We start from the raw sequence: 13,422 nt of genomic DNA, 5'->3' as shown, positions 1-13,422 counted from the left end.
AAATTTTAGCACGTTTAACTTTATTGTGAAAATTGTTTTTACTGGCGTGTTAATTCAGAAGTAGTAAAATATTTTAATGAAATATTCTATCAGGGTTATTATCTGTCAAATATGTCTGAGATATATTTTCTGCTAACATAAAATATGTCCCAAATATTTTCTATCGACATATTTTGACATAATTTTATGTCTGAATTATTTTCTGCTGACATAAAACATGTCCCACATATATTTTATCTGAAAAACATCTAGAGAATTTTCAGTCATTGAAAAAGTTCGAGCTGCGACTGCGTTCAATGAAACAGTTGATGCCGAACATTTGCGCCTTGTTAAAAAAGAAGAACAGTATTGGCAGCAAACTTGAAGCGGCGGATAGCTTTAATTAAAGTTCTTGGTATAAAATCTTGCTTTTTGCGGAACACATGAGAAACTTAACACTGCTGATAACGGAAACTTTCTGAAAGTTGTGGAATTTTTAGCTTTATTTGACCAACTCGGACCCACGAATGACTGAAACTATGATTAAGCAGTTTATTGCAAACGCTATTTCTAGTTTTAAGTTAGTAGAAAAATTCAAAATTAATTTTTACTTTGCTATTTTTGATACAGCAATACAATTGGTTGAAGAAAGATTTACTCTTATGTAAACAATAAGTTTGCTGTTTGATTTTCTATATGATGTTCACAGTTTACAGAGTGTAACTAGCAAAGATATTATGGAACATTGCTTGAATCTTGAGAAAGCTTTGAAATATGGAGAAAAAAATTAGCTAACACAATTTGTTAGATTATTTTTTAAGATAAAATTTAGTAAATATTTGCTATATTTACTAAATTTTATATTAAAATAATCCAAGAGATTGTGTCCCCAACACTGTTAAAGCTTTATAAATCCTCTTGACACTTCCAGTTTCCGCGGTTAGCGGTGAGCGAAGCTTCTCAAAACCCAAACTGATAAAAAATTTTTTGAGAACGCCTATACAGCAAGAAAGACTTGCTGGATTAGCTACTTTGTCAAGTGAACATGATATTCTAGAAACATTGAACTGACGGAACTTGTTTCTACATTTGCAAAAACAAAAGCGCAAAAAGTGAAGTTTTGAAATTATTTATTAATATATTATAAAGTTACACAAATATACGTTTATTTATGATTATACATATATTCATCTGAATGTAAATACAAATGTGAAAGTAAGTTAAAGGAGGGGGGTGGAGAGCGCAGTGTGTCAGATTCTCCTAGGGCGCGATATACTCGCCGGCCCTGTATATGTATAAATATATATATATATATATATATATATATATATATATATATATATATATATATATATATATATATATATATATATATATATATATATTTATATATGTATATATATATATGTATATATATATATACATATATAAATATATATATATATATATATATATATATATATATATATATATATATATATATATATATATATATATATATATATATATATATAATTTTGTTTTTTAATTCAAGTATATATTTCCAAATCTCATATTATATTATATGAGATTTGCATACATTTGATCTTTGTAAAGCTGTAAATTTTATTTTAGATAAAACCAAACACAAAATTAATACGAAAAAATTCTTTAGATGTTGAAGATGCCGTCAAAGGTGTACTTAATGGTATGTCTATTCAAGATGCAGCTAACAAATATAGTTTATCAAAATCTGCAGTAGGTAGAGCTGTTAAAGTGGCAAGATGTCAAAATCTGCCTGAAAACTATAAACACGTCACAAACATTGGAAAAAAAAAAAAACACAAAGAAAATTTTTTCATGCTTCTGATGAAAGTGCTATTGTAGATTATTTGCATATGTCTTCAAACATGTGCTACGGTTTAACTAAATTACAAACTAGGCAGTTAGCTTACAAGTATGGTGTTGCATTGAATTCCAAAAATAGTCCTGAGTCATGGCACCTAAATAAAATGGCAGGAAAGCAATGGTTGAAAAGTTTTTTGATACAGCATCTAAAATTATCACTAATTGTCTTGTTCGTGCAACTGCCTTTAATCAACATACAGTGTCCATGTTTTTTGATAACTTGTTAGAAGTTCAATTAAAATATAAATTCAAACCTGAATGTATTTTTAATGCAGATAAGACAGGGTTGTTAACAGTAACAGATCCTCCAAAGATTATTTCAACTCGTGGAACTAAGAGAGTTTGTCAAGCTGTTTCAGCAGAAAGAGGGTCATTGGTGACAATGTTGGCTTTTGTGAATGCTATTGGTAATACAGTTCCACCTGTATTTATATTTTCAAGAGTAAACTACAAAGATTTTATGATAAATGGAGCACCAACTGGAAGCTTAGGGTTGTGTAACAAAAATGGTTGGATGACAAGAGAAAACTTTTTAGTTGCAATGAAGCATTTTGTTTTCCATGCTAAGCCATCTGTGGAGCATCCAGTGCTGTTGTTATCGGACAACCATGAAAGCCACATTTCATTTGAAACAATAAGATTTGCAAAAGAAAACTCTTTGATTTTGTTAACATTTCCACCACACTGTAGTCATAGATTGCAGCCATTGGATGTTTTAGTGTTTGGGCCTTTTAAATCTTATTTTAGAATAGCTTAGAATGAATAGTTGGCTTATAATCCAGGGAGGATTATGAACATATATAATTTACCTCAGTTAGCATGTGCAGCATATACTCTGTCGTTCACAATAAAAAATATTTGCAGTGGGTTTGATAAATGTGGGATTTATCCACTCAATAGACAAATATTTGGGGAAAGTGATTTTATATCTTCTTGTGTTAGTGACAGAACTCTTTCAGAAATTCAAAAAATAAATAATCAACATTTGTTTGAAAAAAAAAGCAAGTTTCTTCCCAATCATCTGTTAAAATAGTTAGCTCAGAAACTATACAGCTCTACCCTAAAGCACCTACAAGAACAGATACTAGAAAAAGAAGACAGCAGGGTAAAAGTACTATATTAACTAAAACTCCAGAGAGGATAATAATTAAGAGGAAAAGTTTTGAAGCTGGTAGAAGTAACACAAAAAAAAAAAAAGCAAAATTGACCTCAAAGAAATGAAAGAAACAGAAGACTATGATGCAGATTTTTTAATTGATTCATCTGTAAAAAATGTGCTTATCAACCAAGAACAGCAAAATACTTGCAAAGTATGCAAATACAACTGGAAACGTTATTACGAATGCAAATTATGTGAAGTTAATATCTTTTACACTTTCGTTGATATATTAAAATTTTATTGCATGTTCTTTGCAATACAATTGCTCAACAAGCAATAACTGTTTTTTCTACTTTGTTTAAACATGAATGAAATGAATTTTTTTAAATATCTAATAAGTTGCTTTTTATTGAGTTTTTTATTAAGTAAATTAAATACATAATACGGTAGATAATTAAGTCAGCAGAGGGATGCTGCTTTACCTTGTTTTACTAAAAAAAAATTATCAATCTATTTTTTTAAAAGAAATTTATTGTGAGTAATTTTAATTTTTTAAATAGAAATATTTTAGGTTTGTCAATATGAGGACATGAGTATGTCACCTTACAATGAAAATTTCTTCTGACATACATTTCTACGATATATATAGCTTTTTCGACTTCCCTAATGACAAAAACTTCCTATACTGCTCCACTGGCTTCCTATACTGGCTCCACTTCCTATACTGCACCACTGGCTTGAAACTTACTCGTGTCCTCTCTTCTTTTATTCATTTTTTAGATTCGTACCATTCAGTAATTTTTTTGTTCAATTCAATAAGTAGTTCTTAATGAATGGGACAAATGTCTTGGTCCAATAAAACTCCCTTTTTTACCAATAGGCCTTTGCGGAACCGATTTTATGTTTATATATGATAGTGCAATAGTTAATTGTGATCAAACTATTTTTAATGTATAAATTAAACAACTTTATCAACTTATAAAATTTATTTTACAAAAACTGTCCCATTCATTAAGGTTCTCCCCTATCTGCAGGAATGTTTATAAGAATGTTAACTATATTTACTGAGCAAAATGAGTATTTTGCAGATACTTTGTTCATATCACGGCAGAGTAATAGTGACCGGGATCCGTGGCGTCGTTATTTCAGTAAGGAAAATAAATGAATTTGGAAAATGAATTATCGAAATAATAAAAAAAAACAAGTTTTGTGACGAGAAAGAGCTTTTCAAGAGGAACAAAAAACATTTATCCGTATTAGATAATTATATCCATTTCTCTCAAAAAAAACAACCTCTTTGTTTGTTTTTAGTTCTATGAGGTAGGGGAGATGGGGGCGCATTGATCGCCGGGGCAGTATGATCTTTTGGCTTTTACTCGTTCATTTTTGCCTTACTAGAAGTGAGGTTACAATTTAATTAACCATTATGCTTCCCTAATTGATTATTCGTAATATTTTTTCATAAGGTTATCAGCGTCAAAAAAAATAAAGAAAATATTGTTTTTCGTCATAAAAAGTGATTTTTTTAAATCGTAATATAATTCAAATATATTTTTATTTAGATGTCTGTATGGGTTAACAACAATTTCATTTTAAATTTGTAAGTGTTAGGTGTATAATATAATATATAATTTTTATTTGGCTGCAATTTATACAGTAGATATTGCTATCAATATGTTACCTATACCTATTGGGGTACATTGATCTTTGACTATGCGGGGCCCATTGATCGGAGGATCAAAGTGCCCCATAGAAGACGAAGTGCCCCATGTTTTTGTTTATAAGTAACGAATGGAATTGTATTTATAATTTAAAAAAAAACTATATATAAACAAACAATAGCTTTTAGCATTTCATTTTTTAAATCTACTTATGTTATAAGCTAGTAATAATAATACTATTATTTTATAATATCAAAAGAATAATATTTAACATAATAATTAAAAAATATTTAACATAATATTATTATGTTAAATATTAGCATTTATTAAAAACATATGTTTTTATTGATATATTTTTTTACAGATCTTAAAATGGTTAGAAATAGAATTAAAAAAACAAATAAAGTTGCTATACCAAGTGAAACAATGAAAGTAGCTGTTAATAAAGTTTTAGAAGGAACACAACTGAATGTTGTAGCACGTCAGTTTAACATAGATAGAATGACTTTAAAAAGATATTGTCGTAAAAAGAGGCTTAATCCAAATGAAGCTTTCAAGCCTAACTACAACAATAGACAAGTTTTTACAGCAGAAGATGAAAAAAGTTTATCAAGTTATTTACTAATTGCATCAAAAATGAACTTTCAACTAGGTCAACGCGATTATTGGCATATGAATTTGCTTTAAAAAACAATAAGATATGCCCATCATCATGGATCAAAAATAAAATTGCAGGCATTGATTGGTTGCAAGGTTTTATGAAAAGACAACCAGAGTTGTCTCTACGAACACCTGAAGCAACGAGCTTCGCTCGATCAACAGCTTTTAACAAACACACTGTAAGAGAGTTTTTTCAAAATCTTAAAACGGTAAGAAATCGATATAAATATAATCCTAACTGTATATATAATGTTGATGAAACTGGTTTTATAACCGTTCAAAAGCAGGTAAAGGTTTTAGCTGGTAGAGGAAGCAAACAAGTTGGAAGAATCGCATCTGCAGAACGAGGAACATTGGTAACTGCATGTTGTGCCTCTAATGCTATTGGAAATTCCATTCCTCCATTATTTATTTTTCCTAGGGTAAAGTTTCATGATTACATGATTAAAGAAGGACCTCCTGGATGTGTGGGATTTGCAAATCCTTCTGGTTGGATGAACTCAGAAATTTTCATAGAATGGATTAAACATTTTGTTAAATATTCAAACTGTTCTCAGGAATCTCCAGTTTTGTTACTTCTCGACAGTCATGAAAGTCATATTTCTGTTAAAGGCTTGGAGCTTGCAATTCAACACGGAATTACAATGATAAGTTTTCCTCCCCATTGCAGCCATAAATTGCAGCCATTAGATAGAACTGTTTTTTGACCATTGAAAAGGTTTTACAATTCTGCATGTGATAATTGGATGGTTTCAAACCCAAGACCAATGACCATTTATGATATTGTTTCAATAGTTCGAGAACCGTATACAAAAGCTTTCTCACCATCTAATATACAGACAGGATTTAGAGTAGCTGGCATTGAGCCATTCAATTCTGAAATTTTCAAAGATGACGAATATTTACCATCATCAGTTACAGATAGAGCTGCTCCAGATACAGTTACTATCATTCCTGTCAACAACATGGAATCTGAAATGATACCAGCACATGTTAATCACATAGAGTCTGAAATAACTATAGTAAATATTGAAACAAGTATTTTAAACAAAGTGTCAACAAGTGTTGCTTCTATAATCTCACCTGAGGTTTTAAAACCTTACCCAAAAGCATCTGCCAGAAAAAAAAATGTTAAAAGTAGGCAGTTAAAAACAAGGATCTTGACTGATACTCCTGTCAGAAATGAAATTCGTTTGTCAAAAGAAAAGAAAATTTTGAAGCAAACCAAAAATCAACAAAAGTTATAGAAGTGTTAAACGTTTAGATAATATTACGCATATAAGATCAATGTGCCCCAAGTCGGAGATCATAGTACCCATAGTTTGGGGTACATTGATCTTTTGAGAGGGTTGTTTAAAAGTTAAAATTATTCATGTTTATCATTTTTTTAAATCAAAATATTTCTATATTCCAAAAGCCAGATAGTTCTACATGTGTTTCGTAGTTAATAAGTTTTTACATCTCTTTCAGGTTCTGCGCAATTTTTAAAACACTGCTACGGCAATCAATGCGCCCCCATCTCCCCTATGTTTAACTTTTTGGAACACATTTTAACTTCTTATTTAAAGACTTGGATATTATGACATTATCATTTTATATAGTCATCAATAAAGAAAGGCTTATATTTCGTTTCTCTCTCCCCCCCCCCCTTCTTCCCCAAACATGTAAACGTTATTTATTAGGTCTTAGGTATAGAAAGAAAATTATTTTTACAAAAATTTACAGAATATTAAAAAAAGTGCAAACTGTTTTTCTAACACTTGCATTTTGTTGTCCTACAATCACAACTACACTCATATACACTCAACTCAATCAAACCCAATCTTTGATACTGATGTTGCATTTATCATATTCTTTTCTAGCTCACAAGTAAATGAAATACATCTTTCAACATCAATGGCATGGAACACAAGAAGAGTGTCCGTGATCATGGCGTAGCAACTTAATATTAATACTGAAGATATTTGTAACTGTTTTAATTTATATGTAATCGAAAAATCTATTTCTTTATATTTAGCGTTGTACGACTTTGTTTCTATATTTAAAAAAATTTCTTTAATGACGTAATACTAAAATTAATAAAGTAATAACTCCTTTGTCGGAAATCTACTTCTTTATACTGATTTCAGATGTTAATTCTTGAATTAAGAGACTGGCTGATATTGCGATTGACTTCTAGAAAATATAAAAAAAATTTTAAGAAAATGTTAAACATTTTAAAAAAATTTATGAAGCAAATTTTTAAAAAACTTAAAGCATTTCTTTAGTTTAATTACTTAATTACTCCATGAAACTTTGGAATTTATAAAGATTATTTATAACAAGAACTATAAAAATAAAAAAAAGACGACAGTAGTTAAATACTTTTAAGCAATGATTTTTTAGCCTAATATCATACTTTGAAGTTTGAAATAGAAGTTTTATATCTATAAATTATAGTGAATCAGTGGCGGATCCAAGATTTTGAAGGAGGGGGTGGCTACATTATAAAAAAATACTTGATTTTAACTTATAAAATTTTATGATTTTTTCCATGTTTTAGAAATAATTATTTGTCATCCAAAGCACATTATCTATTCATTGAATCATAATATACAAACATAAACTACTAAACAGTAGTAAAAAAGAGATTGTGCTTGCATCCTACGTGGATGTAGTGCAATGAAGTTATTTACAATTTTTTCTGTTGAAACACAGTCCTGTAAATTGTTATAATGCAAATTGTTATAATGCATCCCAATCACACACAAATCTGACAATCTATCAGTTGTCATCGTTGTTCGTAAATATGAATGATTGCGGCGTACACAAGAGAATGAACGCTCCGCCTCACAACTGCCAATTGGCAAAGTTGCCAGAATCAGAAATAACTCACGAATATTGGGAAAGAATGTGGAGTCAACATGTTGCTGAAGTAGTTGCGTGATTGTCATTCCACAAAAATTGTTCTCAAAACATAAATGTTTCCATCGCTGCAACTCATTATTCAGACCATATGGATTTGGAAGAATTCCATACTATTTATCCGCTTGTTGCTTTGACAATGTTTCCAACTCTTCATTGTCTTTGGTGATAATAACTTCTGGAATCAAAGAACATATTTCATGATGTGCTCTCTTATTTTCTGTAAAGCGTGCTGCCAAATCAGATGAAACCTTGTAGAGGAATGGAATGGCTACATTACGCTTGTAGTACTCAAAAGGTGAGATAGCAGGTATATTTGAGCGGTGGATTTGACGACTACAAAGCCTTGGAGTTTCTTCAGTAAAATAAGACACTGCTGTTTAAGACGTTTGCTAGGTGGACCACTGAAAAGATTTTTAAGTAGGAACTATTATTTCTTTGTTAAAATTATATTATTACATTATAAAAATGTAAATATTAAATTAGGTACGTAGAATTACGCGTTTTACGGAACCGATATTTGTGCTAAAATTCTGTGTCACGTTTTTTGAAGATTGCTTTTCGCTATCGAGGGAGAAACGTATTTTGAGGATTTTTATTTAGAGTTATATATTAGTATAGATATTTTTTAAAAACTAGAGTAATTAAACTTTATAAATTTGTACCTTTTGATTACAATAAAAACTTTTTAAAGTAGATTTTTAAATGACAAAAACTTAGTTATACTTTGTGCATTCAGTAAATGTTGAAGAAATGCTTGTTTTTTTTTGCAATATTATTCTCGATTTTAAGTTCACACAATTTCTTTGCACCTGCCAAATTTCATTGATTTATTTCATGCAGCACATACTCTATTTTGTGAAGCACTTTTGGTACTTAAATTTTTATTTTCCGCTTTTATTTTGAGACATAGGGAGGGGGAGGGGCGGATGAAGAGGAACTTCAATCTGCTTTTAAAATTATAATAATTAGTTCAGATTTAACTAAAAAGAAAAACGAATAAAAACAAAAAAATAAAAATTTTTGTGTTAATTAAACGTTCTCCTCAATAATCCTCTTATGGCAATCAAAGTAGTGGTAAAATCGTTTTAATAAATAATATTACCACTACTTTTTGTTGAATCATTCTAAATTCCAAATCATTTATTTGAATCATACTTAATATGATTCAAATAAATTACCATTCAATGAATGGTAAATTATTTGAATCATATTAAGTATGATTCAAATAAATGATTTAGCTAGTTTCAGTTAATAAGATTAAAATTCGTTTTATATTATAAATTCAGTAATACATGTTTTTTGCTCAGTCCAATCATATTACATTTTTAAAAAGCTTTATATCATATAATAATATAATATACTGCTTTTTTATGTATTTAGAATATATCATATATTAGTAATATACTAATATTTGTCTAAAAATATATAGACATATAAAATATATTTATAGTATATTAAATTTAATATACTATTTATAGTATATTATATTTATAATATATTATATATTTAATATATACTATAGTATATACTATATTATAGTATATATTAAATATATACTATAATATAATATATAATTAAAACATACTATATCAATAATAATTATGAATGATATGATTCCGATACAGCAATGACAGTCTTGCACAATAGCAGAGTAGAAAAACTTAAAAAAAACAAAGAAAGGCTATTACTATTTTTTACTGGACTAGAAAAGATAATGATTCTGAAGCTTTTGATTATTATATGAAAAAGTTCCAGCTAGTTGCTGACATTGTATGCTGTGAGCTGATGTTTTCCTAATGTGAATATTTAAATGTAATTAAAATAATAAACTTTAATATAAAAACATCTTTTACCAAAACTCAAAATACATCACATAATGCTTAGTTTAGTTATAGATGGTTCCCCCTCTGACGTGAAAAAAAGTTTTAAAAACAAAAAATGTTTTATAATATTATTTTAATTAGTTTACATCTTGGCTTTTAGTTATTGATTAAGATATTAAATTCCATTAATGAAACTATATATTAATCATTGTTAACAATAGACACGACGTGAATGTTGCCAATTATTTTTTGATAATTGGACATGCATTTTATTATCTTACTACATGATTTTACTATTTTTTGAATATATATATATATATATATATATATATATATATATATATATATATATATATATATATATATATATATATATATATATATATATATATATAATGTGCAGCAAGTAGTGGAACTTGCAAAAAAAATTACAGAGAGTAGTGGAACTTGAAAAAAAAATGTACAGCGAGTAGTGGAACTTGCAAAAAAAATGTACAGCAAGTAGTGGAACTTGCAAAAAAAATTTACAGCGAGTTGTGGAACTTGCAAAAAATATGTACAGCGAGTAGTGGAACTTGCAAAAAAAATTTACATCGAGTTGTGGAACTTGCAAAAAGTATGTACAGCGAGTAGTGGAACTTGCAAAAAAAATGTACAGCGAGTAGTGGAACTTGCAAAAAAATTTACAGCGAGTTGTGGAACTTGCAAAAAATATGTACAGCGAGTAGTGGAACTTGCAAAAAAAATTTACAGCGAGTTGTGGAACTTGCAAAAAATATGTACAGCGAGTAGTGGAACTTGCAAAAAAAATTTACATATTTATTATTAATATCTTAATCATTAACTAAAAGCCAAGATGTAAACTAATTAAAATAATATTATAAAACATTTTTTGTTTTTAAAATTTTTTTTCAGGTCAGAGGGGGAACCATCTATAACTAAAACTAAGCATTATGTGATGTATTTTGAATTTTGGTAAAAGATGTGTTTATATTAAAGTTTATTATTTTAATTACATTTAAATATTTTTTCGAATCTCATTAAAAATTTTTTTTTTTTTAGGTTGTAAAAGAGGAGGGTGGGGGGGGGGTGATGACATGCCCCCTTTCCCATCTATACCACTTGAAACAAAAGGTACGCTGCTAGTGATGTTGTAAAGTAGTAAAATATAATTTTTGATTTGATACTAGATTTCTTTTTAATTATAAAGATAAATATTTATACAAAAAAAAGAGTCATTTTTGATAATAGGGTGTTTGAAACCATCACCCTTACATCCACCCAAAGACAATCATGAAACTTCTATATTTGACTGTGGTCTGATAGCTAATTACAAAACATCTTGTATATAAAAATTTACATTTTCATTAAAAAAACACTTTTATATATATAATATAGTTAGTCTTTATTGCCGGTATGAATGGTGGTTTTGTGCCCCCTCTTGCTCCCGGATGGGTCTGTAATCTAGAGACCTTTATAAATTTGTAGAAAACTCTTGTATCTATCTTTTGATACCAAGATATAAACTTTTGGATAAGAATTGATTAAGTTATAATAGTTTTAGTTTATAAAAACTTTATTTTGACCACAGTTTCTTCAACAAATCCTAATATCAAAAAATCGGTACTTAAAACGTCATAACTTTTTGTAGGGTGGTTCAATTTTGAAAGTTTTTTCACTTTTGGAAAATTGAAATGAAGCTCTTTTTAATGATATATAACAACCCAGAATTTGATGAATTTAAAAATTTCATGTAACATACCTAATTAAATAAAAAGTAAAATCAAATATACACAGATAATCGTTTTTACATTTTATTATCTAAAAAAATGTCAGCTCAAAAACATGCTGCAAAATGAAAACTAATTTAAAATTATTCTACAATTTAATGCTTAAAATTGCATAGAAAAATAGCTAAAAACCGTTATATAGTAACATATATTTAAGAAATCATATTTGTAGCTTTCTCCAGGTCCAAATATTTCTTTCAACATTTTACGACTTCAATTTCAATAGAATATGCTCAATAAAGCGTTACGAAAAAAAATGAAGTCATTAAAGCGCAAAACAATTATTAAGTTTAAGTAAAAAAGTCGGCTTATTCAGAGCATAAACAGTAAGCCCCTTCAAAAAATTTATCGTTAAATACATAACCTTAAGTTTAACATTTTTTACCAATACTTTAATCAAATATTATATTTGGAAACGAAAAGCGAATATATATAGCAATGCAGCATATATCATTTATCAAACAATACAATACAATTTATCTTAAAATTAAATAAGTAAACCCACAAAAAATTACTTTTTATTTTCAAAATTTTTAGTGCATTCTTACGACACTATTTTTTTTATTAAAACCGTAAATTATTCGTGGGTGACAGATATCCAGTGCTTCCACATTAAAAGTAAAATACAATCATGATCGGATGCCAGTAAGTTATAAATAATGGCATCGGCTCTTTCAAAACCTGGCTCTTTCATACACACTCTCACCTATTTATTTGTTAAAATTATGGAATAAAGGCGGGGGTGTCTAGCCACCCCCTGGATCCGCCACTGGTAGTAATGTTCGTTAAAATTTTAAGTTTATATTGAGCACAATGAATAATAGGAAAGTTACTGTATCCATTTTAAATAAATGCTTTTTTTATACAGAGAAAACTTTTTAAAGGCGATTCATATGCAATCATGCCTTACAATGCTTATAATTTAAATATATTATTCAAGCTTTATTTTTGTTGTTTTAATCGATAAATCCATGGAAAACGAGAGAAAAAAAAAGAGAACACTTATTACAACGGATATTGTAAGAACTATAAGATATTCAATTCTTAAAGAAATAAAGGCAAAAAAATTGTGGAAAAATGAAATATCAGTTCTATTTCTGATAAAGTTAGTAAAGGACTTAGTGATGATAAAATCGCATCAGTAAAAAAAGGAAGGCGCAGCTCTTTTTACGAGACACTTTAATCTTAAATTCTATTGTTAACTAAGCATGATCCATCTCATACTTTAGCATTATTGAGAAAATTCTCGTTGAAAGGAATTTAAGATTTATGATTTAAGACAAAGTTTTTCAGGATTTTTCATTAGATTCCGGACAATAACTTAGTGTTTTTAGATTAAACAGGCTTAATTTTACATACTTTTAACCAATATGACTGTTCTATAGGAAATACAAAATGTTTTGTTACAGTGTCTGCAAATTGTGAAAAGAATGTATGTCTAATGGGCGTAACAACTGTTTTTCTAAGCTTTAAGATAGTGGATGGTGCCTATAATAGCAAATCTTTTTTGTAATTTTTATCACCAACAATTTAAGAACGTATTTTTCAAATAATTATTAAATCAATAATAATCGAAAGAAAATAAATATAATGATTTTTTAATAATATACTAATAT

General features: G+C 28.3%; 2 protein-coding genes across 2 annotated transcripts; both read left to right on the top strand.

Moving 5' to 3' along the window:
- Positions 1-1,984: 1,984 nt before the first annotated feature.
- LOC136085287 (uncharacterized) lies at positions 1,985-2,623 on the top strand. Its single transcript, XM_065806578.1, has one exon. It carries the CDS (start codon positions 1,985-1,987, stop codon positions 2,621-2,623), a length of 639 nt encoding a protein of 212 aa, XP_065662650.1.
- A 2,761-nt stretch (positions 2,624-5,384) lies between these two features.
- Positions 5,385-5,993, top strand: LOC136085286 (uncharacterized). Its single transcript, XM_065806577.1, has one exon. The coding sequence runs from the start codon at positions 5,385-5,387 to the stop codon at positions 5,991-5,993; it is 609 nt and encodes a 202-aa protein (XP_065662649.1).
- The last annotated feature ends 7,429 nt before the right edge of the window (positions 5,994-13,422 follow it).

The sequence above is a fragment of the Hydra vulgaris genome, chromosome 09, assembly GCF_038396675.1.
Source record: "Hydra vulgaris chromosome 09, alternate assembly HydraT2T_AEP".
NCBI classification, from domain to species: Eukaryota; Metazoa; Cnidaria; class Hydrozoa; order Anthoathecata; family Hydridae; genus Hydra; species Hydra vulgaris.
This window is presented reverse-complemented; position numbering and strand designations above follow the sequence as displayed.